The sequence below is a fragment of the Panthera leo genome, chromosome B4, assembly GCF_018350215.1.
Source record: "Panthera leo isolate Ple1 chromosome B4, P.leo_Ple1_pat1.1, whole genome shotgun sequence".
NCBI lineage: Eukaryota > Metazoa > Chordata > Mammalia > Carnivora > Felidae > Panthera > Panthera leo.
The window spans coordinates 87,788,965-87,815,498 of NC_056685.1; the positions used below are offsets into that span (position 1 = coordinate 87,788,965).

At 35.2% G+C, this 26,534-nt stretch overlaps 1 protein-coding gene across 4 annotated transcripts in view; it reads left to right on the plus strand.

The window, feature by feature from the left end:
- The window catches only part of MON2 (MON2 homolog, regulator of endosome-to-Golgi trafficking), a 119,190-nt gene that overhangs the window by 73,410 nt on the left and 19,246 nt on the right, over positions 1-26,534 (plus strand). For 3 of the 4 annotated variants that reach the window (XM_042947044.1, XM_042947046.1, XM_042947047.1), the window contains exons 20-30: positions 462-563; positions 1,693-1,803; positions 3,351-3,526; positions 6,056-6,218; positions 8,092-8,385; positions 10,532-10,730; positions 14,750-15,378; positions 19,810-19,953; positions 20,548-20,565; positions 20,849-20,977; positions 25,010-25,200. In XM_042947044.1, coding sequence (XP_042802978.1) covers positions 462-563; positions 1,693-1,803; positions 3,351-3,526; positions 6,056-6,218; positions 8,092-8,385; positions 10,532-10,730; positions 14,750-15,378; positions 19,810-19,953; positions 20,548-20,565; positions 20,849-20,977; positions 25,010-25,200 — 2,156 coding nt within the window. The remainder of the gene's footprint in view (positions 1-461; positions 564-1,692; positions 1,804-3,350; positions 3,527-6,055; positions 6,219-8,091; positions 8,386-10,531; positions 10,731-14,749; positions 15,379-19,809; positions 19,954-20,547; positions 20,566-20,848; positions 20,978-25,009; positions 25,201-26,534) is intronic. The other variant, XM_042947045.1, reaches the window with a different exon arrangement.

Consider the following 26,534-nt stretch of genomic DNA (forward strand, 5'->3'; position numbering starts at 1 on the left):
CTATCCTGGATACTTGAGGGTGGGTTTCAGAAAGGCTTGTCTCATGATAACTAAGGTTCTGTTATGATTATTGCTAATTTATACTAATTATATATTAATTATAGTCATGCTTTTCAGAGTATCGTCAGTTTTATTTATAGTTGAGGTACTAAAAATTTCTTTTTTTTTTTTTTTATTTTTTATTTATTTATTTTTTTTAAATTTTTTTTTTAACGTTTATTTATTTTTGAGACAGAGAGAGACAGAGCATGAACGGGGGAGGGTCAGAGAGAGAGGGAGACACAGAATCGGAAGCAGGCTCCAGGCTCTGAGCCATCAGCCCAGAGCCCGACGCGGGGCTCGAACTCACGGACCATGAGATCGTGACCTGAGCTGAAGTCGGAGGTTTAACCGACTGAGCCACCCAGGCGCCCCACTAAAAATTTCTTACAATATCAAAATGCAATATGTTTTCTCTCTAGGAACCATCTCTTTTTGCTGTTGCCAAATTGTTAGAAACTGGTCTAGTTAACATGCACCGAATAGAAATTCTTTGGAGACCTCTAACTGGCCATCTACTTGAGGTAACTTCTTTTTTCTTAAATGCTGTATTTACTTTTGTTAAGAATAAAGACAGACACATTGAACTACGGATTCTGGATGATCATGTGAACAATCAACATTAACTTTTTCCCCCTTGTCTTTATGTCTGTGTATTTCATTAGGGACTAAAGTTTTGCAATGATTGCCTTGGGGAAGGAATAGGTTGGTGTTTTGGACTGATAATGGGTGACACATCAGTGAAATCTCTGAAGTCTCCTCTAGCTGTTAGCTTGGGTCCTCTTTCTTTTGTTACAGAGTCTCTTGATCCACCTCAGTTTCAGCTAGTTCTGAAACTTTAAGGCATTTGGGGCTGAGAGTTCATTATAAACACTGTTCCTTTATAACCTTTCCTGTGATTCTGAGATAGCTCTTCTCTAAAGGGAAAAAGCCTGTGTGGTATCACTAATTGTAGATAGTGCCAGGGAATTTCATCTGGATTTGTATACTCTTGTGTTCAAGTTGGAGTGACTGGTAATAATTAGCTGATTCTCAGTAATGGTTGCTTCTGTTAGTATGCATGTGTATGTTAACTTTAGGTTTAGTTTCCACGATCATTTTGTATTATTTTAGTAAGCTAGGAAAGGTATTACTCTTCATAAGAGAAACAAATGAGCTTGAACTTTTCTTTATTTTTTTCCCCCATTTTGTTGGGATTACTTTTATGAATTATTATAGAGGAAAAATGCAGATTTTCTTGTCCTAGACATTCTCATCAAATGGCACAAAAATAAGTTTTTAAAATCTTAGCATAGTATTTGATTATGAGGGTTGGCCTGATTAAGAACCTTAGTATCAGCTTGCTGCTTTTGTTTACTCTGATGATATAATTTACTTTTTTGAAATCCTTTTTTTTCTGTGACTTGTTTAGTTTCATCTTTTATTTTCTGTCTCTTTATTGCTTCCTTTGCCCCTTATACAGAAGGTAAGCTTACTTCCATTTTAGATACAATTTTTTATTCAGCCCTTATTGGTGAACATTTCATATAATTTTTAAAATGTGAAAGAATACAAAATGTTATATTTAAATTTTTCTTTTCTCAGTTGATGTGTGATATGTAGCTTAAGTGTACAAATTAAATATTTAATTTTTGTTCAATGTTTTGTCTTCAGGTGTGCCAGCATCCAAACTCTCGAATGAGAGAATGGGGAGCAGAAGCTTTAACTTCACTTATTAAAGCAGGATTAACATTTAGTCATGATCCTCCACTTTCACAAAACCAGGTAAAAAAAAAAAAGTTACCTTGTTTTAAAGAAATTTTTAATGTAAAATCATCCTCTCCTATGTGTAGTCTTTTTCTTAATTTATCAAATCGATGATATTCTGAGAATGGGTGTTGTTTAATATTTTATATGTAGGCCATGGATATCATACAGAAGACTGGTATGTCTGGATTTTTAGGATTATCTTTATTAAAAATCATGAAAACCTTCTTGTGAATGACACAGAATTAAAGCTTCTAAATTACTTAGAATTGGGCTCCCATTGTGGAAGTTTCCCTGTTCATGCATTGCTAAGACTTTATTTTGAGGCCCTACTTTATTAGCCTCCTTGCTTTGGTCCCTAACTATTCCTAATTTTTTTCTCTAATTATCCTTACATGGGGAGAAAAGCAAGTGGTAGAAGAGACAAGTACAATAAAATAAGTTTTTATTTTTAAATAATTTAAAAAGTTCCTTTGTACTTCCCCAATTTATTTTTGTCTTGAGTCCTTTGTCCTGACTCATATAATCATTTATAGATCTCTTATACGGTTTTTTAAAAGTCCACTGAAGTTCTTTTGTTTGAAGATTGAGTAGGAATGAAGATGGTGATTGTATTCTATAAATTTACTCAATACATAGTTACTGAGTACATACAAGATGCTACCTAGTGATTTAGCTCTTGGAATAGAATGATGAGCAAGACAGAAAAGATATATGTTCTTATAGAGCTTAAATTTTAGTGACTTCATATTTTTTTCCTGTTACAGTTTAAGTTTTTTGAAAAGAAAACCCTTATCCAAATCCTATTCACTGTAATACCTGACACATAGGTGAGAGCTTAAATGTTTTTTCAATCAGTGAACCAAATAAATGAATCCTTGAAGAGAAAACAGGTAAAAATGATGCAAGTGCTTTCAGGTCTTGAAAGGACTAGAAAAGAATGCTGTCTTTACTCCAGTGGATTCTAATTGTTTGACGCTGTCTTTGTTAATGGGTACCATACTTACTTTTTAGTAGTATTAAGAATTTTAAATTTAAATGTATGTGATATAGGGGCATTCACTTTTGAATGTCCCCTCTCTGTAAAGACACCTTTCCTACTATTCTTCCTTTTTAATTGTATATTCTAATAAACTTTTGCCTGCTGCTCAAAATATTTTGCCTGCTGCTCAAAATAAACAAACAAAACATGATGTATATTAACAGAGTAAATTATGAAAGATAGTTTTAGAAATTGGGGATTATTTCCTCTCTCCAGATATAGCTAGATGTATATAGACACATTTCCTTTATTGAGATTAATTTCTATACGGGTCTTTAATTAGTGTCCTTTAACGCATAGTCACTCCATTTAATCTGAAATTTAACATGTTAAAGATAGGTTTTTATTTCTCTTATTTTTAAAAAAAGGTGACATATAAATCTCTTAATTACTTCAGAGAAATCAGTGTTTGTTTTAGTAGAAAAGTTTTTAATTACTCTTACAGTCTGAGTGGAGGTTAATTTAAATTTAAAAAGTAACAATAAAGCTTCTCTTTCTAATTAGTTTCCTGCCCTCTTTTCAGAGACTACAGTTGCTTTTATTGAACCCATTGAAAGAAATGTCCAGTATTAACCATCCAGATATCCGACTTAAGCAATTAGAATGTGTGTTACAGATTCTTCAGAGTCAGGGAGACAGTCTTGGGCCTGGATGGCCATTAGTGCTTGGAGTCATGGGAGCAATCAGAAATGATCAAGGGTAAGTTTTTAAAACTAACATCCAGAAAGTAATAGAGGTAAAGAATGAATTCATCCTAAAATGTTGCAGAAGTGGTAATTTTTTATGTATGCCCTTCCTGTTTAAGTGTAAGATCTAGAATCATTTTTTCTTAATCCTACCTCCAGTTGGTTGGAGTGAATTATTAGGGCTCACCTTTGTTTTGGAAGGATGGAAAAATTGCTGTTTATTTGACATTTGTACAAGAATACAAAGTTCATAATTAATATAAATGCACCAAGCTAAAAAATTTTGTAACACATCCAAAGATTGGGGTTTATATTATTAAAATAAATATTTGATAAAATATAAATTAACACTTAGGACTTCTCTGCATATATTGGGAAATCTAAGAATTTGCTTTTAAGTGACTTTTAAAATTTTATTGTTCATTTATTCTGTGCCTAGTATATTCTAAATACTATGCTTGCTAGTTTCTATGATTACACAGTTGGGTAGCTCTTGCTCTAAAACTAGAATCTTATGGAAAAGGAACAAGGTCTGTGTTAGGATCCTAATAAGAATAGTCTGTTATGCTCCAAAGAATACGATTCCAGTGGGAAGAGCCTGTGTCCCTGGAGTGGGGCTGAGCCAAAATTATGAGGGACCTTACATGCTTTTATAAACTATGTATTTGGATTTGTCCTCAGTACATTTGAGAGACATTTAGGAGTTTTAAGCAAAGGAACATTGTGATGTGCATTTGAGCTCTATCACTTTAACAGTACCCTGGAGGGGTGGGGGGAAATGAGAGAGCCTGTAGTGCTCTCTAGAGATAGAAAGGAGGAGATGATGGGGCTCCTGGGTGGCTCAGTCAGTTAAGCATCTAACTTCGGCTCAGGTCATGATCTCCCAGTTTGTGAGTTCTAGCCCCGCATTGGGCTCTATGCTGACAGCTCAGAGCCTGGAGCCTGCTTTGGATTCTGTGTCTCCCAGTCTGTCTGCCTCTCCCATGCTCATGCTCTGTCTCTCTCTGTCTCTCAATAATAAATAAATGTTAAAAAAAAAAAAAAAAAAAAGACAGGAGGAGATGGATTTGAGCTACTTAGCAGATTCACTATAGAGGTGAAGGGTGAAATAGGAAATAGAATAAGGAATGACTCCCACATTTCTGACTTAGGCAGCTTAATGAATGGTGGTGGTATTAACTAAGTAGTAAATACTGAAGGAAGAGCAAAATGGACTTGTTTAGTTTAAAGTGAAACATTGCAGTGGAAAGGTCTATTAGATGTGTGGATATATTTGTCTCATTCTGCAGCAGAACTCATGCCATCTTACATGATGACTAGTTGAGGAGTTTTGTATGGTTGAAATGCTTGAGACTATCTATTATGGAAAATTGATCTTTCTTATTTATTTGTAGTAGTAAATTTCCTTAAATTCTACAAAATACTGGGATGATTAAAGTGGAAGGAAGCCAGCGATAGCTTAAATCAAGCTAAAATTTCTTCTCCTAATTTACAGTGCAGTTATAAAATAGGATGTTGTTGTAAGATATTATTTAGTACATGTAAAACAGGAAGTACATGACATAGCAAACAGTAAGTGTTAGCTATTATAATTCACTTTTGTTATTATTTTTCCCCACTGCCATTTCTCTCTAAAGTCAAATGCTTCTTTAAAAAAAAAAAATGTTTATTTATTTTTGAGAGAGAGAGAGAGAGAGAGAGAGAGAAAGAGAGACCACAAGCAGGGAAGGGGCAGAGAGAGAGGGCCAGAGGATCTGAAGTGGGCTCTGCACTGATAGCATAAAGTCCAATGAGGGACTTGAACTCAATGAACCATGAAATCGTAACCTGAGCCAAAGTCAGTCACTCAAGGAACAAGCCACACAGGTGCCCCTAAAGTCAAATACTTCTTATTCTCTTCATTTGAAATTCAAAGTATACTATTTTCTTATGCAGACTAGATGGATTATTTTAAATGAGATATACATAAAAAAGAATGGGGAACTCATTTTCATTATGTGTCTATTTGCATATATGCTGGGCACCATGCTAGATTTGTGGGATATAGTGGTGAGAAAGTAGCTATAGTCAATTTCCTTTTTTTGTTAATGTCTAACTTTTGTTTGGCTGGTTGATACAAAATCCTTTCTTCAGTTTTGTTTGTTAATTTATTTAAGTATAAGTATCTCTTTTACATTTATGTAAATGTTAAAATACCGTATGACCTATATTAGGGGAGATTTTTTGGTCCAAATTTTAAAGTTTATTTTTATTTATTTTGAGAGAGAGCATGAACAAGGGAGGGGCAGAGAAAGACAATCCCAAGCAGACTCTGCACTGTCAACGAGGAACCTGACATGGGGCTCGAACTCAGGAACCTTGAGATCAGGGCCTGAACTGAAATCAAGAATCTGATGCTTAACCTACTGAACGACCCAAGCACCCCTCTTGTTCAAATTTTAGAATAGAATTTAACTTGGTTCAAATTATTGTAAGGTGTATATTTTTACTTACATTTCTTTTAAGTGCATAAATATATATTTATTTTTCATTTTTTTTTTAGAGAATCCTTGATACGAACTGCATTCCAGTGTCTTCAGTTGGTTGTGACAGATTTTCTACCAACAATGCCTTGCACATGCCTGCAGATTGTTGTAGATGTAGCAGGTAGCTTTGGACTTCATAACCAAGAACTTAATATTAGTTTAACTTCAATAGGTTTATTGGTAAGTATTACTGCCTTTCTTGTGATCATATAATTTAGAAATCATTGGGGCGCCTGGGTGGCTCAGTCGGTTGGGCGGCCGACTTCAGCTCAGGTCATGATCTCACGGTCCCTGAGGGCTGTGAGTTCGAGCCCCGCGTCGGGCTCTGTGCTGACAGCTCAGAGCCTGGAGCCTGTTTGAGACTCTGTGTCTCCCTCTCTCTGACCCTCCCCTGTTCATGCTCTGTCTCTCTCTGTCTCAAAAATAAATAAATGTTAAAAAAAAAAATTAAAAAAAAAAAAAAAAGAAATCATTGTTAGGCAATTAAGAATGAATGCTAAGCAAATAGGCTTTTTGTTTTATGGGGGTTGTTTGAATGACATTTAAATGCTAAACTTTTATTTTGCATGAAGGATTAAATGACATAATTTAAGAAATAATTCATTGATAGAATATTTGGAATAATTTTTATCTATTGAGCTGAAATTTTGCTTTAAAAGGTTTGTCATGAGAGGATTTAGTAAACAAGTAATAGTACATAAAAGAGAAATATTTATTTGACTCTCGTGTAAGGATTAATTGATTTTCAATATTGTTTTAGTAGCAGCATTTTCATGTACTACTTATTTAGTAAATAAAGCTCCAATAAAAGTCTTTACATGGTCCTGTAGTTCATCCACTCTGCTTCGTTAGCTACTAGAAGGCATATGTTAATGGAAGAGCCTTGACTGTGGGAACAGATATACTTGTATTTTAATTCTCTGTGCCTGTTGTTAATTGTTTAATGACTGACCTTTTGAGCTTCATTTTACTTACTTTGAATGTAGAAGTAAAATCTAAGTTAGGATGTTATTAATATTACATTAATAAACAAAGCTGTTTCCAATATAAATGCATTTAAAGGCAATTATTTACATTTTTAAAAGTTTATTATAAGCCAAAAGTTTTTACTTATTTATTTTTATTTTTTTAAAGTTTATGTATTTTTGAGTGGGGGAGCATGAGCAAGAGAGGGGCAGAGAGAGAGGGAGAGAGAATCCCAAGCAGATTCAGCACTGTTAGCGAGGTGCCCAACGTGGGGCTTGAACTCCTGAACCATGAGATCAGGACCTGAGCTGAAATGAAAGAGTCTGACACTTTTAACCTTCTGAGCCACCCAGACGCCTCTATAAGCCAGAAAATTTTAAAGTCAGATATCCCTCACAAGCTAGATAAGTTACTATTAAAATGTAATCATAGGAAAGAAAATAAGCACACATATAGAATCCCTCCCAAAGAGTATTTAATTCAGTGTTGACTATATTACTGCCTGGTGTCACCTCTTATATTTATGTTTATAGGATTCTCTACATTTTTATCATTGGTGTAATTCTCATTAATTCATACACTGTACTGTGGTTGAGAATGAGGTCATAAGCTACGTTAGGATATAGTAATTGTTCTATGAAATTATAAAATGTCATTAAATGATATTAAAGAACTGTTAATAATTTTTTTGGTGTCATAATGGTATCATGGTTAATTTTTTATAAAATATAGGCACGAAATAAATATGCCAAAATGTTAATAATAGGTTTTGGGTACATTGATATGGTGATACATTTTCCGTTTTTTGTTTTGTTTTATTTTGTATGTTCTTGAAATGTTTCATAACAAAAATATTTAAAAATATTAATGTCAGCACAAGATTGTTTCCCCATATTCTCCTGAAATCAGATGGAGACATATGACAGAGATGTTTTCAAATCTATTCTGCTAGAAAAGGAATTTCTGAAGTGACTTTTTAAGGTTTTGTTTCTGAAAGTTAAAGCAACCAATCATGTATTGAATATTTATTTATGTGTTTAAAATAAAATCTGTGAGTGAAATGGTATTTTTCTACTTTGCTCTTTAGTGGAATATTTCAGATTATTTTTTCCAAAGAGGGGAAACTATTGAAAAGGAATTAAATAAAGAAGAGGCAGCACAGCAAAAACAGGCAGAAGAAAAAGGAGTGGTTTTAAATCGGCCCTTCCACCCTGCACCACCGTTTGATTGCTTGTGGCTGTGTCTTTATGCAAAATTGGGTGAACTATGTGTGGACCCCCGTCCTGCTGTGAGGAAAAGTGCAGGGCAAACTCTGTTTTCAACAATTGGTGCACATGGAACTTTGTTACAGCATTCAACATGGCATACTGTTATTTGGAAGGTATTGTGTATTAGCCTGAGTTATTAGCATTTGAGACAGATTTAAAAATTTTTCAATTAAATTTGTTCTTATTAATTTTTAAAGAAGAATTTCCATGCATTTGTGCTTTTGGCCAGACAAAATGTTAGTTTTGTCCTGCTATAAGTTACACCATGGAGCAAATTACATATTGAAAGCCTATTCTCTCTTTTTCTATCTTCATCTCTTAATATCTGTCTCTGATTTCTGCCTTTGTCCCTTTTTTCTCCCTGTTTTTCCAAGTGGCAAAACCACATAATTGAAATGTAATCAACTACAAATTTTATAAATGAAAGAATAACAATAGTGAAATTTACTTGCAGACTAAGCAAACAGAAGTAACCTCTAAGTGTTAAATTCTGTATGTTTGTTCATTAAATATACAGTTTCATTTTTTCTTTTTCTTTTTTATCCTCTAAGCCTTTTTTACAAAACTAACAGCTTATTATTGAGCATCTCCTCTTTGCTTTCCTTTTTGGTTCTGTCTGTTCCATTTTAATACAAGTCTGTTCAAGGGCATCTGGGTGCCTTAGTCCGGTAAGCATCTGACTCTTGATTTTGGCTCAGGTCATGATCTCACAGTTCATGGGATCGAGCCCCGTGTTGGGCTATGTGTTGACAGCAGGAACCTGCTTATAACCCTTACTTTCCCACTCTGTCCTTTCCCTCCTCACGTGTGTGTTCTCTCTTTCTTTCTCTCTCTCAAACTAAATAAACTTAAAAATAAACCTGAAAAATAAAATAAAATAAATAAAATAAAATTCTGCTCATCGTCTTTACACTGCTTTTGTGAATTTCTGAGATCAGTTAAGTTTGGTAATAGGCAACATAGTAAATCCTAATTGTATTTAACAATTTTTTTTCAATTTAATAAAGAAGACTCCAGAATGTCTTCTTAAAAAATTAATAATGTACCCATGCTTTGGGCTCTGGGCAGATGATGTGGAGCTGCTTGGGATTCTCTCTCCTTCTCTCTCTGCCTTTCCCCCCCGCTCACGTTCTCTTTTGCTGTGTCTCTCTCTCCAAATCAGTAAATAAACATTTAAAAAATTAATGTGCATTTACTAATAAAAATAATTAAAATCTCTTCTCCTTCCCCTATGTTCTGTTTCAGCTCTATCTGTTGGCTCTTATTCAGATCATAAACATGCTTTAGTCTCCCTTACTAGTATTTTAAAAAACAAACTGATATTTTCTCTGATTCCTATTTTCATTTTAAACAGCTTTATTGTTAATCTTGCTGCCTAATTCTCAGTGAATTTTTTTCCTTCCTCACCTCTCCTGCATTCTCTTGACCCTTTAATATGATTTCTAGATTATTCTAATTCAAAGCCTCTTAAACCTTAGTAACAGAGTCCCCTTGAAGTCTTACCACCCCCAGACCCCCAGAGTTTGTGATTTTTTTTGATCCCCCTGTCACAGAGCCTGAGAATTTGCATGTCTGTGAATTTCTTGGGTGATGCTATGCTGTTGGTTCTGAGACCATATTTTGAGAACCACAGAAATTGTTCATAGGCTACAGGTAGTCTTCTAATTGCCAAAATGTTCGCCCTAAGTTTAGTTCTTATCCTACTCATTTTTTTTTTTTTTTTTTTTGGTAGCATTTAATACTGTTGGCTATTTTCTCCTTGAAATTTCTCTTCCCTTGGCTTCTGTTTCACAGAATGCTTTTGCTTGTCTTTTTCATTTTTATTTTTTTTCTTCAACTCCTTCCCCTGAATCTACGCTTTAAATGTAAACATTCTCCAAGTCCCAGACACTTCCTGCTTGATATTTTCAAGCACCCTCATCTAGTCCCGAAACTTGAGTTATAACCTCTATTTAGATGTCTTCTATAATTCTGTTTTTTGCCTGGACTGAATTCCTTAGCTTCAGTCCCTTCTTACACATTACCCCATAGATGCTCTGTTGATACGTCAACAAGTCTTAGAAAATATCCAATCAAATTAAAACATTTTTCATATTCTATAACTTCAAGTATAAACTTAATATAATACTTCTATTTTTTCTAATATATTGGATTGATCTGTCTGATGTAATTTCTTGTGACTTTTGTTGTGACAGTTCTTAATTGCTATGCTTTTATTTAAGCTATGTTATTTTTATATGCATTTTTATAAATATTCAGGTTCTCTTTCATCTATTGGACCGAGTTCGGGAATCTTCTACCACTGCAGACAAAGAAAAGATTGAGTCTGGAGGTGGGAATATTCTCATTCATCATTCAAGGGACACAGCAGAGAAGCAGTGGGCAGAGACCTGGGTTTTAACATTGGCCGGAGTAGCAAGAATCTTTAACACTAGAAGATATTTACTGCAACCTTTAGGTATATATGCATTTTTCCCTCTAGTTAAACAAGTAACTCATTTTAAAGGCAATTTGAAAAATTTAGGAGATTTTTAAAAAATTTGTATATAATGCTACTTCCCAAGAATAATGAGTCTTAATGTCAGTTTTTGTTTATGTGTGGTGTGTGCATAAGCATACACAGTTTCATTCATTTTGTTGAGAAAATGTGTAATTTACCTCATATGGGCTAGCCTCTAGGGGATACAATGATGAATAAAATACACAACATCTTTGTTGTCATGGGCATAAGGGAATAACTGTAATTACATAAATAAATGCAAAATTGCTACAGTGATAAATGCTACAAAGGAGTGGTGCTTTGTAAGCTTATAATAGTTATTTGACCAGGCCTATGAGTTCCAGGTAAGCTTCCCTAAGGAAGCAGTATTTTACCTGAGGTCTGAATGGTCAGTAGTAGTTCCATCAGGCAAGGGTAGGATGAAATGTGAAGAATTTTATAGGCAGAGAGAATGTGTAAATGTCAATAATACTGAGATTGAGAAGCCCCAGTGTAGATTATACCTTCAGTTCTGATGATAGTGGTGAGGGGGGTAGAGAAAAGTGAATGGAACAGAAATACTGGTTTATAAAATTATGAGCATGCTGTACATATTATTGCATTTTTACAAATTATTATTTTATATTTGGCTTTTTTGTTCCTGTTTATGTTAAAGCATAAGCATATTTATTCTTTCCATCAGCAGTTTTGTGTGTTCTTCATGTTCATTTTTTCCTTTTTTTACCAAAAGTAGTCTCTAATGTTTGATCCTTTTTGCTCTCCTAGAGCTTAATGTTAAATGTATATAAAAATCCTAGCTTTTTATTTCCATATAAAATTTACATAAAATGAAATGTACCAGTCTTAACTATATATTTGCTGAGTTTTGACAAAATAAGCATCATTTTTAATACGTCTGTGATAGGGCACCTAGATGGCTCAGTTGGTTAAACGTCGGATTCTTGATTTTGGCTCAGGTCATGACCTCACACTTTATGAATATGAGCCCTGAGTGTGAAGCCTGCTTGGGATTCTCTCTCATTTCCTCTCTCTTTACCCCTCCCCTATTCATGTTCTCTCTCTCAAAATAAACTTAAAAAAACAAAAACCAAAAAACTTCCATGATAGTTACTTTATTTTAAAAGCTAAAACCTGGGGCACCTGAGTGGCATAGTTGGTTAAATGTCAGACTTTGGGGGCGCCTGGGTGGCGCAGTCGGTTAAGCGTCCGACTTCAGCCAGGTCACGATCTCGCGGTTTGTGAGTTCGAGCCCCGCGTCAGGCTCTGGGCTGATGGCTCGGAGCCTGGAGCCTGCTTCCGATTCTGTGTCTCCCTCTCTCTCTGCCCCTCCCCCGTTCATGCTCTGTCTCTCTCTGTCCCAAAAATAAATAAAAAACGTTGAAAAAAAAAATTAAAAAAAAAAAAAAATGTCAGACTTTGGCTCAGGTCATGATCTCATGGTTCATGAGTTTGAGCCCCACATCAGTCTCTGGGCTTACAGCTTGGAGCTGGCTTTGGATTCTGTGTTTCCCTCTCTCTCTCTCTCTGCCCCTCCTCCCCCCCGTCTCTCTCTCTCTCAAAAATAAACATTAAAAATTTTTAAAAGTATGGGGCACCTGAGTGGCTTAGTCAGTTAAATACCCAACTTCGGCTCAAGTCATGATCTCGGTCGGTGGGTTCAAGCCCCAAATCAGGCTCTGTGCTAAAAGCTCAGAGCCTGGAGCCAGCTTCAGATTCTGTGTCTCCTTCTCTCTCTCTCTGCCCTCCCCTGCTCACACTCTGTCTCTCAAAAATAAACATCAAAAATTAAATAAATAAATAAATAAATAAATAAATAAATAAATGTAAAACCTAATAAATAAAGATCTAGTTTTTTAAAAATGAAGGCTGTTTGTGTAGCTTTAGTAGTTTTTTATAATTTGAATATTGGAAAATGGTCTATATTATTTTAGAATAAGGTTCATATTTTCAACATAACCATGAACAATATATACTTACATCTAGTCTTTTAGAATGTGTACTTTTTCCTAGGTATAGAATATTTTAAAAGAGGAATTACAGGGTTTTCCTTCCTGTGGTATGGAATATTCTAAATATGAGATTGAGTCCCCATTCTGATGTCAGCTCAAGTCATGGTCTCATGGTTCCTATCGAGCCCCATGAGCAGAGCCTATTTGTTTGGGATTCTCTCTCTCCCTCTTTCTCTGCCCCTTCTCCACTTGCACACACGTGCTCTCACTTTCAAAATAAACAAACTTTTAAAAAATCTGTTTTTTATTGTATGTAAGTTATACCTCAATTTTTAATAAAAAAAAAAAAAAAAACGTGGAAAGGAAGAGGCATATAACTGGCCAGGTGTTATTTTTTGTCCTGTATAGGCAGAGTAGTACCTATTGTTTCATCCCAGAACTACTTCCAGCTTTTCTGTTAACTGATTGCTTCCTCAGAAATATGAGGAAAAATTTAAAAATTTACTCACTTATAGCCTTTGTGAAATGACTTTAAACCTTAATTATTTATGTATTTCACAGCCTACTTATGTCACCCTGCTTTGGAAAATGTCAGTTCTTCTGATTTTTGTGTTAAATGCATGTATGTGGGTAATAAGCCATTCTGTTAACAAAGCCATTGGGGTAAATTGCTCTAGGAACGAGGTCATTTTTGTTGGGTTTCATAGAAACAGACTACATGTGGCTGTAAAGAACTTCAACATAAATGTGCTTACCTGGTCATAGGAGTAGAACAAGAGATTGGATTGATCAGTGGAAGCCAACAACTGCCACTCAGCCCATACTCTGCTGTGGGTGGGTCAGCAGACTCCATTTCACATGAGAGGAGCAGATTTAGACTCAAAGTTGTAAAAAGACAGTCTCTTCTTTATGGTGCAGTTTCTTCTGGTGACTCACTGTAATTGGGAAGAAATGTTTAAGAAAATTCTACAACGAAATAAAAGAAGAATTCTGCAGCTCTAAGTTATTAAAATATGAAAAGGCGTGAAGTTGAGATTTCATGAGTAGAGCATAGTGTATTTTAAAAACTTAGGCCAATAAAAAAATACATATTATTCTGTTATAATTTGTAACTTTTCCAATATGTTTAAGAGTGAGAACATCTTATCTTAATCATTAAATAAAGGTAGATGAGTAAATCAAAGTTGTTACTGAAAAGCTTTTGTTTTTACCCTCTTACATTTTTATTCTGTTTTCCGTAGGCAGAAATAACTAGGAAATAGTGTGAACATGTGTATATACATTTATAGAGTTTTGTTTTTAATATTTTTTATTTAATTTTTTTTTTTTTTTAATTTTAGAGAGCATAAGTGAGGGAAGGAGGCAGAGAGAGAGAAAGAATCAAGTAGGCTCAACGCTCAGTGCACAGTCCCTGATGCAGGGCTCAATCCCATGACCTGGGGCTTGATCCCACCACCCTGGGGTCACGACCTGAACCTAAATCAAGAACTGGTCTCAACCAACTGAGCCACACAGGTGCCCCTATAGAGTTTTGTTCTTAAGACCAAAACATTGCTATACTCATCCTCTTCTTGGTGCCCTTTGTCCCTAGATCTGAAAAAAATTTTTTACTTGATATTTGGGTTTCATTGATTTTCTTTTTTTTAATTAAAAAAATTTTTTTATTTATTTTTGAGAGAGACAGAGTAAGAACACAGGAGGGACCGACAGAGAGGGAGACACAGAATCCGAAGCATGATCCAGGCTCTGAGCTGTCAGCACAGAGCCCGACATGGGGCTTGAACTCACAAGCCATGAAATCATGACCCAAGCCGAAGTCAGACGGCTGAAGTCAGAGGCCTAACTGACTGAGCCACCCAGGCACTCCAAGGTTTCATTGATTTTAATTCACACTGTTAGTACCTTAGTACTTGATCATATTTCTTCAGTTTTATAAGAATTTAAGCAGAAAAATAAATTGTAAAGTTTGCAATAGTCTGAGAAATCTTGACCATTTTGATAGATTTTGTTTTTCTCTTCCCGATACAGGAGATTTTTCAAGAGCATGGGATGTTCTTCTTGACCATATACAATCAGCTGCACTCAGCAAAAACAATGAAGTATCTCTGGCTGCCCTGAAAAGCTTCCAGGAAATTTTACAGATTGTGTCCCCCGTCAGAGACTCAGATAAGCCCGAGACACCACCTGCAGTTAATGTACCTGTGCCTGTCCTGCTAGGGTCCATATCAGGCCCTGGCCTGAGCAGACCGTTTGTAAGAACAGATTCCATTGGAGAGAAACTTGGACGATACAACAGCTCTGAGCCACCCATAGTTACTGACGAGCTTGAAGATTTGAATCTCTGGTGGGCTGCGTGGAATACCTGGTATAGAATTGGATCGGAAAGCACTAAGCCTCCTGTTACTTTTGACAAATTGACTTTCATCCCCAGCCAGCCTTTCCTTACAGCTTTAACTCAGATATTCCCAGCTCTCTACCAGCACATAAAGGCTGGTTTCAGCATGGGCGACTTGCAGAAGCTGGGAATCACACTGCATAGTGCTGTGTCAGTCCCCATAAGTTCAGACGCGTCCCCTTTCATTCTTCCATCTTATACTGAAGCAGTTTTGACAAGTTTACAAGAAGCTGTGCTTACAGCTTTAGATGTTCTCCAGAAGGTAATAGAGTTTCAGTGGCTGTCTAAACAATAACGTGTGTGGTTCTCTGGAAGTTTTTTAGTTTGCCACATATTTTTTAAGATAAATTCTGGATCAGCAAGATTGTTGTATATGCATACTTTCAGATTAACCCAAGGTTCTAAACATCCAGTTACTTTAAAAACTTAGGGCTTTCTGATGTATTTGAAAAGGTAATTCAGGTTTATTTTGAGAGAGTTTCAGAAACTGCCTGTATCCTTTTTTTTCTATTCACCAACATTTTTGGTTTGATTATGCAGCTCTTCACAAGAGGGTATATACTTCTCTGAATAACAGCTTTAGTGGAGTACTTCTATAATTAGAAAATCAATAAGTTATGGGATTGTATATATCTGTATTTTTTCATTGTACTTAAATTTAGCTCTGGAATTGTTGGAAGCTTATATTTTAAAAAAAGAAGTAAGAATAAATTTAAAAGTATGTTTCTCACAGAAATTGCAAAAAGATAGATTTTACCTATGTGTGTTTTGTTACTGTGAAAAAGTTACTAAAACAGACCTAAAAATCATTGAGCAAATTCCAACTAGCAGGCAAAACCAGATCAGAATCAAAGAGTTCTCTAAACCAGCAAGGTAATTGTTGGCACAATTCATAACAACCAAACTGCTAAACAGAGAAATGCCAACCGAGGAGCCAGCAATTCCAGCAAAGTCGCTGTGACATTCTAGCAAAATTAGAATGGAACTAGATTCTGATTACTCATGTGTTACCAGATTTGTGTATGGCAGATCGTTTTCTAATTAGCTGATTGCATTATATCCAGCTGGAATGATGAAAACTTTCACAGTGAAAGTAGTGGTTTCTGCTACACCAGAATACCTCTTCACTGGCTCTGGAAGAAGTCTAGCTGTGCAGTAACCTTGATCTCTTTAACCCTAGTTGTTTGTGCAGAGAAACAAATTGTGTAGAAACTTAAATTTTAAGAGAATCTGACATTTAAAAAAAATTTATTGTAGGGTTATCAGTTTTCCACAATTGAAATCAAAATAGCTGTTTTTATTTTCAGTGAAGAAAAAAAGTAGCCTGTTAGTACCTACTTTTCCCCCCTTGATTGATCATGCACATGTTACTTATGCAGTGCCCTGGAGGGAATTGAAAAGTTATTCTGTCAGCAAAACAAAGCACAGACCTTAAGTGATGTTTATAATCTACAACACGCATTTAGATGTTAGATTCAGGTTTTTATAAACAAAGAAATAACAACAAACCTCCAAAATTCTTTTCAAGGAAAGAAATTATATAATTTTATGTATGTATGTATGTATGTATGTATGTATGTATGTTTAATGCTTTTTATTTTGGGGAGAGAGAGAGACAGAGAGTGCAAGCAGGGGATGGGCAGAGAGAGAGGGAGTCACAGAATCCAAAGCAGGCTCCAGGCTCTGAACTGTCAGCACAGAGCCTGATGGGGGCTCAAACTCCCTAACCGCGAGATCACCTGAGCCAAAGTCGGACGCTTGACTGACTGAGCCACGCAGGCTGTATAATTTTATTTTTAAAAGCTCTGCTTTAGCAGTGTGAGAACAAGTAGAATCATTTACTTCAACCACTAGGAACTTTTTCTGAGCTTTTACTAGTTTTGAAAACAACATATACCTTCATTCTGAAACTTAGGAAGCCTTATTTGTTGTTCATTTGTATCAACTGATGCAATTTTGCATTACTAATTCTCACTCTAGCTGTTGTTTATTACTTCTATAATTATCTAAAGGGTATTTTATAACACTTGAATGTGATTCAGACATATGGTGTCTTTAATATTTCCTAATGGAAAAAGTAAGATATTTCACTATCAGTAAAAGTGTTTCTGTATTTTTTTCCCACGTGTGTCAGAAAATTTTTTCATAAGCAAAATTTACTTGCTTTGGGACTTTATAATTAAATTAGTTTTCCAACAAAACTTTTTATTGGTTAAAGATAATTTCCTTTGTAAAAAACTCATTTTTTATTTCACGTTTACCCTTACATAGTTCAAAGCTACAGAGTGACAGTCTTCTCTTGGTTTTTAAATCACTAGATCCCACTAAATTGATTTAGTTATGTATGCTAATTAATTTTTCTTGGCCAAGATATTTTGACATGCGTGGGACCTGAGAATTTGATTCTGTTTTCCCTGAGTTCTGAGGTCAGGAGACTGCATCTGTCTTATTTATTACTAAACTTCCAGTCAGATGGCTGGACGCTGTATCTGCCTCCATCATCAAGACTGTTGGAGGGGTACTCCAGGAGACACTGGCACATTGTGTGTGAATGGTGCCCAGGGAGTTGTGCAGTGCAGCCCTGCCTGCTGCTTAATGGGGCAAGTTTCTGACTCTCTTTATTCATGAGCTTCCTAATCTATAAAATGAAAATGATAAATCTACAATTTTTTTTCTTATTAAGTGGGATTTGCAAGGCATTTACTGCTGGGCACAGTTAAACATTGAGTGAATGTTAGCTGTTACTGTCTGTATCATCAAGTTCCCTGGCATAGATCTTAATATCTGAGTTGAGGGGGCAAAAAAAAGTCTTTGTATAAGTAGGCACTGAATGAATTATTGTTTAAGGACTTAATAAGAGAAACCTTGAACCACGGGAGAGGTTGGATGTCCATTTTCTGTTCTCGTTTTCACATACAGTTTTCAAACTGGACTAATAGGAAATGTGCAGCTTGCTGACTGATTCTTAGCTTTTGAACTGAAATCTGTTATCAGGTTCATACTATAGTTTTTTCTGATATACAAATTTAAGAATACTGAAAGAAAACCAATAACTTTTTCTTAGATGGAGTTTTTTTTTTTTAATGTCAATTCAATAGTATGCATTTTAAGATCCTGGAATTGCTTATTAAGCCAGCTATAACAATACAGTATGTTTTCTTTTTATAAATAGCCACTGAAAATTGAAATATGTAGTCAAAGTCATTGTTTGGTGCTAAGATATTTCCAGAGAAACTGTTAATACTTAGTTTTGTAAGGTAATCATATGGGCTTTACTTTTTTTTAGTCCTTGAAACTTAAGAATCCACTTAGGATAATTATTTCTTTTTCACAGTAATTACTGCTTATTTACTTCTGAGAATTAAGACTCAGCAAGAGCTTAATAAAAAAGAAAGTGAAATTTAACAGAAGCAGTCAGTAGAGTGATTTTTTTAGGCTGTATACCATTCAGATTCCTCTAATTCACTATTACAGAGAAAAATAACCAAATATTGAGAGATAGTATTAGATATCTTTTTTTTTTTTTTTTTTTTACATTGTATTTATAGGATGATCTAACTTAGGTATGGGCAGCACTTTGCTTATCTACTTTATATTTCAAGACACTTTTCTCTAAAACTTCAGTTATAACTAAATGGCTCTGTCTTCTCTGAGGGAAGATAAAATTAATCTATTACCTGACAGATCAAAAAGCCATGGGTTCTGGAAAAACATAAATGTTGTGTGCATCTTTTTAAAGGAATTCCCTAAAAATTTGAAATGCTTTGAATTTTGATCTAGTATTTTGAGAGTATTCAAGTGCAGAATGATTATGTTTTTTGTTTTGTAAATAAAGCACAAGTGTATTTTAGATACTACATAAATACTATCATTGAGTATTTTTCACACAGAAAAGAAACATTAAAACAGGAATTTGTGAAAGGATGGGAGGAGAAAACACATTTGTTGCTAGAAAAAATGAAAATATAAGACTCATTTTAAGTACTTTCAGGCTATCTGAAGTAATTAAAATCTGTAGTGTCAGGATATGTATTTTATTCTGTTTTATCAAATTATTTATAGCAATAAGTTTAATTTCTATTAAAAATTTTAAATTCTTTTGTTTTAAATCAAGTCTGTATATTTAGATACATTAGACATTAAATATACACTGCCATGTCAAAAAATTCACATATACATTTCTTTTAGAAACAAATTTTCACACATTTTCCCAATGATGGTATACATGATTATTTGTTAAAGTTAGGAGACTAAGCATAGTGCAGAAATCAGCTGTCATTTCAGTGAACTGATGCCATTTCTTAAATAGAAGTCAGTATCAGTCAATATCCTCTTGGTCAGTGAAGCATTCTTGATGACCTAATGGCTGTATTACTGAACAAATGATCGGATTGTGGAACCTCAGGACTGCCTGGGACTCCTCTTCAAGTGCTTGCTCTTTTTCTAGCCTGTTAAGTAATAAATCACCCTTTTTATTAAAAGGCATTTTTTAGCTGATCAACACAGCTTACACTGTATTCAATAATAGCTTAAAATAGCTTGTAATAGCTGTGTCCTTCGGGCTTATAAAAGATTGTATAATGCTTATATGAAATAGGACAGTCTTTCATATTCTTTGGTTAAGTGCATATACAGTGAAGAACTTATTGGAATTTAGATTATCCATTCTATTGTTCATATTTTGCTTTTATAGGCCATCTGTGTAGGGCCAGAAAACATGCAGATAATGTATCCAGCTATATTTGACCAGTTACTGGCATTTGTGGAATTTTCCTGTAAACCTCCACAGTATGGACAGCTGGAAACAAAGCACATTGCAAATGCAAAATATAATCAGGTAATTTACTCTAAATTATATTTTCTCTGTAAGATTTCATGCCTTATTAACAGTTCCACTTAAGATGGACTTTTGAGTATCTCAGAAATTTGTCATTTACAAATAAACTTTCATATGTCTGTTAACAGTTTAAACTGAAAAGAAACACTTTTTGGAAAACCTTTTCTGTGTTCCATTTTTTTCTTGTTTTTGACTTTCCTTTCCCAAGTAGTTCTCTAGAAAGTTTGGCCTTTCATGTTACATTTTTCTTCAGAGGTCCTTTCTTGGCTGCCCCACCCCATTACAAAATGGCTTCTAAATCCCTAAGCCTAATCTTGTCTAAATATCTGTAATACAAAATGAAGAAATCTGTGTGTGCTAAATAAATTGTCTACTGCTGGTGTGAAATGTAGTTGGATTTTATGTCAAAGATTTTTATAGCCATAGTTGGCAAATTTTGGCTTTGTTTTGGCTTAGAGGAAAAGTAAGTTTCTGAATGCATGCACAGGCTGATTTTGTTCCCTCAAAATAATTTTACATCATCCGAAAAATAGTTTTAATGTGTATTAACTTTTCTCATTCTATTTGTCTTGCAACACAATGGAATCACAATAGATCCAACTATTTGCACCGGTGAGTTAAATTTCCTAAAATTGTCCTAACCTATTGGCAACAAGTAAAACACATCCTTCCCAGTACTTGATAGAATGCTCTCTGCTTTTTCTGATAGTTTTAATTTTTGCCTGGCTGAAAATTACTCTTTCATGAAGTACATATCTCTTTGAAAACTTTGCATGTGATATAATCTTGACCTAAAACCAAGGACTGAACTTTAAGACAAAGAAGGTTTCTCTTTGAAAACAACATGATTTAATCTCATTTATTTTTAACTCCATGTGAAAATATTACTTTTTAGGCGGAATGGGTAGCCTTGAATTATGTACCGTTTGCTGAAAGGTCTTTAGAAGTAGTTGTGGATTTATACCAAAAAACAGCCTGTCACAAAGCAGTGGTGAATGAGAAAGTACTCCAGAATATTATTAAGGTATCTTTTTTTTAATTTCTATACTTTCACTTGATGATGATACTATTATTGAAATTACAGTAAATTATTGAAATTATAGGTAGTGATATATTATCATATATTGAGATAATGGAAAATATTTATATAATTATTTGTAGAGACTTTTCTCCAACATTCATGGATCGTATTTAGGAAGCCATTTTTCTACAGTATGAAAAATTCTTTTTTTTTTTTTTTTTTAATTCACATCCAAGTTAGCTAGCCAAAGTATGGGAAGAAAAGTTCTTTTTTAAATGAAAAATATTTTGAAGTAAGTATGCATTGGATTTTTTACACTTCTTAAATTTTGCCACATGATAACAAAGTATCCTGTTTCTTATACTTCAAGGTTGATGAGTATTCAGGGAGAAGTTTATAGCCCATTGACTTAACTGATATCATGCATGTCTTTTTTGTTTTTAAAGCCAGTTCCCTAGTGTATGGACAACCATTTGCAAAAACTCATCTCTAGTGGATTATGTCTGATTCTTCCAAAGTCTGTTTCTTGGTTTTTTTCCCTGTGTTTTGAAGAACACACCTAAACCTTGCCTTCTATAGGCCAATATGAACTGTCTTCCCTCATGGAGAAGGCCTTTCTCTGTTTCAAAGCTCATCCTTCTCTCTGTGTCCCTCCTTTCCTCTTTCCCTCTTTTTTTGTTGGTGACGCTTTGTTTCATTTTCCTTTTAGTCTCATAAACTGTACCTTGGAAAGATGATTAAGCCCTTTATAGAAGAACTTTCTCTCACTTTACTTCCTACTCAAATGGCCCATCCCCTTTCAGCTTTTCTTTCCTTCCAAATTCCTTTAAACAGCTTGTGGCCTTCATCTAAGCTGCCACTCGCTCTCACCCCGCTGCATGCTGGCTTACTTTCATATGGTGCTCCAGAAATGACTTAAAAGTTTAGAAGATCAAATCTTCAAATCCTGTGTGCTTTTCTAATTATCCTCCTTGTCCTATGATACTGCCCTTAACCTTCTTTAAACTCCTTCCCGTGATTTTTGTCATACTCTTTCTTCCCCTCCCTACTCATCCCATTACAGCTGTTCTCTCCTCATTCATTGAGAATAGTTTTTAAGCACCTCTGTTGCCAGGTACTAACTAGTAGAAATTTAAAAATGAGCAAGATAATTCTTACATTTAATAATTCAGTGAAGGGAATATAGAAAAGGCAGACAAAGTATGTTAAGTCCTAAGTGAAGAGTACACAGTGGATTCAGATAGACCTGCCTGAGTGTATTGCTGTTTACTTGCTGCTGTATAATTTTGGGTAAATGGACCTGTCAGAGCGTTTCTCATCTATAAAAGAAGGTTGATACCAATACCACTTATATGTCTTAACTATTGAGAGACTCATTCGAGATAAAGCTTATAATGATACTTGCCAAGTAGTCAGTGCTGAGTAAAAAGTTAGGTTCCCACCTCCCACCCCCCATAGACAAGGAAATAACTGAACTGTCCAGAGGATTTTGGCAAGGATCAAAAGAAGTGACACTTGAAGGAGTAATAGATTTGCTAGGGAGAAGGCGAGGGATTAAGCAATGTAAAAGATTGTGGTATTTTTTAAAGAAATTTTGAGAAATTCCATTTACGGAGATGTCAGGACCTAGAATAAGTCTTAAAAAATAGCTATGGTTCTTATAAGCCATCGTAAGGAATCAGACTTTGTTCTTTAGCCATTGAAGAGTGACATGAATCAGTTTGTATGTTTAAAAGAATTAAATAATCTTTTTTCTGTACTCCTTCCCCCTACCCCTTTTAAAAAAATGTTTGTTTATTTTAAGAGAGAGCTTGTGTGAGCAGGCAGAGAGAGGGAGAGAGAAAATCCCAAACAGGCTATGCACTCACAGTGTGGTGCTTGAACTCAGAGAACTGTGACAGCATGACCTGAGCTGAAATCAAGAGTTGGATGCTTTGGAGCACCTGGGTGGCTCAGTCAATTGAGTGCCCAACTTTGGCTTAGGTCACAGTCTCACGGGTCATGGGTTCGAGCCCCGCATCGGGCTCTGTGCTGATGGCTCAGAGCCTGGAGCCTGCTTCGGATTCTGTGTCTTCCTCTCTCTTTGCCCCTCTCCCGCTCGCACTCTGCCTATCTCTCTCTCAAAGGTAATAAATAAACATTAAAAATAATAAATAAGTAAACATTAAAAAAAACAAGAGTTGGACGCTTAGCTGGCTGAGCCACCCATGCGCTCCTATGCTGCCCCTTTCTTGATGCCACTCACTACACTGTATTGTGATTAATTGGACAAGGCTCTTTCTTTCTCAAAAATTGTGAGCTCTGTGGCAGCAAGAGCAGATTTCCCAGTTCCACACAGATTTACTGAGTCTCCATCTTAGTTGCTTACATGTTTTTAAACAAAAAATGTACAAATCACATAAATCTGTGTGTAACATTCCCTTAATTTCAGTAAAATATTAATTGTAGTAGTTGATTATATTTTTCTTTTATCTAACCTTGAGTTATAAAATGTTAACTTAGACTGGCCCTTGTATAATTTAGCACTGTTTTCTTTGCAAATGGCAAACACTCAGGCTCTGATTAGCCTTAACAATAAAAGGGATTTATTGCCATGCTTAGTTGGAAAATTCAGAGATAGAGGGAGGGTTTTAGGATTGGTTTATCCAGTGGTTCTGCAGTGTCAACAAAAATCAAGTTTTTTTTTCTCTCCATTCTGCTTTTCCAAAGATTGATTACACCCCATGTTTCTCCTCATAGTTACAGGCTAATAAGGGGTTTGATGTCCAGTACGAGGTGTGTGTATATACGTGGTTCTTATCATATTATTCTTCTTAAGTTTCTAAAATTAACCTTAATTGGACCAGCTTTAGTCCTATGCCCAGTCTTGAACCAGTGATTATGGTCAGGGAAATGGAGTGGATTGATTGGCTTAATGAGCTAATCATCTCTTTACCCTAAATCCCAAATGGAATTGAAGTCAGGTTCCCCCAAAGCACCTGGGGAAAGGAAAGGAATAGATCTGGCTAGGCTAATTATCTCTTAGTGGAGGCCCATTTCATGCTAACATGTAATGGTTCACAAAGTGAGTGAGTAAGTAATAATTTGTATGGAGGATGATGAAATTAAGTTTTATATTCACTCCATAACCTTGAAATATGAAAATTTATCTCTGCTACTCTTTATCTTTCTGAGACTAGGATTTTAATATAAAAGTAGGATTTTTACTCTAATGTACATTATCTGCTGATATGCTGAAACTGGGAGTTTGATCAGTCTAGCCTTGTAGTTGCTGGATAGAACTATAGCCAGAGGACTTCATTCTGAACCACCAAATTAGTTCTTTAATGGTTTATAGCGACCTACCTCAAAAGTTGACCAGTTAAAAAGTAAATCCCAACATCGCAGTCACATCACTATACGTAACTCAGATGCTTTACTCCTGTATCTGCAAGGGTTAAGGAATAAACAGTCTTTCTGAATTATCAAACTTACTGAAATAACTTGGAAAAGGAAAAAGTACATTAAAATGTTAGAGTAGAACATAAAGTTCAAAGAATTTTAGAGATAAAACATAAGACTTCAAAGTATTGATGCTTTAGGTTATATTTACCTAACCAATAGTGAAAAAATACAAGGTGTTGATCTTTCTTAAATGGGAGAACCCCATCAGTCAAATTATTTTCTGCTAGGAAAAATATGGCAGAACGTTCTAATTCTGTAATAGTAAGTTGAGAGAAACTGCGAAATTTTAAGTTTACTATTCCTATCTTTTTGGATAACATCCCTATATTTTATGATGAGAAACTGAAGTTCAAAAGGTTGTTACTCATTCAGGGTCATTGTTTATAAAATGGAAACAGAATATCTTTTTAGGCAGTAGGATTTGAGGACCATGTCTGAAATACTGATTTTTCTAGAAAATAATATCCTTTTTTTAAGTGAAAATACCTGTGCTCTTATTTTTTTCTCTTTGCTATAGTTTTTTTTAAGTAATTAAAGTTGTATTTATATATTTTAATTAATACATATCTTAAATTGTCTTTATTTTCACAGACCCTTAGGGTTCCTCTCAGTTTGAAATATTCCTGCCCTTCTGAAAGCACATGGAAACTAGCAGTATCTTCTCTCCTCAAAGTTCTTTCTATTGGGCTACCTGTTGCCCGGCAGCATGCTTCTTCTGGAAAATTTGACAGTATGTGGCCAGAACTAGCCAATACTTTTGAAGACTTTCTCTTTACTAAAAGGTCAGCTCATTCAATTTTACAATTAAGACAATCTCTCAAAAAGTACCTGTGATTGATCTAAAAACAATCTTTCTCATTACTCATTAACAAAGTAATTATTAAGATTGCCATGTTGTATACGAAGCAAGACTGAGTAGACCTTTATCCACTACATACATTATCATGAGCAATGGAGATTTTTGCTTTTTACAATGTTTTTGTTTTTTTAAGCTTATTTATTTATTTTGAGAGAGAAAGAGGGAGAGAGAGAGAGAGCCCATGTGCAGGAGAGGTTCAGAAAGAGAGGGAGAATCCCAAGCAGGCTCTGCGTTGTCAGTGCAGAGCTTGTTGCAGAACTCAATCCCATGAACGGTGAGATTATGACCTCACCTGAAATGAGGAGTCAGAAGCTTACCCCACTGAGCCACCCAGGTGCCCCTACAGTGGTTTTTTTGTTTTTTTGTTTTTTTGTTTTTTGAAATGTTTATTCTTGAGAGAGAGAGACAGAGACAGAGCAAGAGCTGGGGAGGGGCAGAGCGAGGAGGACACAGAATCCGAAGCAGGCACCAGGCTCTGAGCTGTCAGCACAGTGCCTCACTCGTGGTTCGAACTCAGAAACCGTGAAATCATGACCTGAGCCGAAGTCAGACACTTAACCAACTGAGCCACCCAGGTGCCCTTTGTTTTTGATTTTAAGACAGAAGTCTGTAAGACAATATGGATGCATCATAATTAAGGTTTTAACTTGAGGAAGCTAAGAAGATCTGTTTTTTAAATCTGCTGCCCATTTGACATCGCAAGAGGAAAACAATTGCAATAAATTAGTGTTGCACCAGAATAAATACGATTAGTGATGATAATGATTAGCTCTTTAAGATGTTAGTTTTGGTGGGGGCACCTGGGTGGCTCAGTCGGTTAAGCGTCCACCTTCGGCTCAGGTCATGATCTCACGGTTCGTGGATTCGAGCCCCTCATCAGGCTCTGTGCTGACAGCTCAGAGCCTGGAGCCTGCTTCGGTTTCTGTGTCTCCCTCTCTCTCTGCTCCTCCCCCACTCATGCTCTGTCTCTCTCTCAAAAATAAATAAATATTAAAAAAAATTTTTTAATAAAAAAATATGTTAGTTTTGGTGAAGAAGAGTGGAATTTTCATTGTGTGACATCCATCTGAAGGCTTATGTTTATGGATCATCTTTTGACCCCTCACTGAGTAAGAGTAGGATAATTAGAAGACATACTAAATTTTATGAATGAGGAATCTGTGGGCTAACTTAAATTTTGTATAAAAGCTTATCTGGTATTTCAAAATTGAAAGTAGTAACATCCTTATTTCTGTTTCCACAAATGGTCAGATTTTG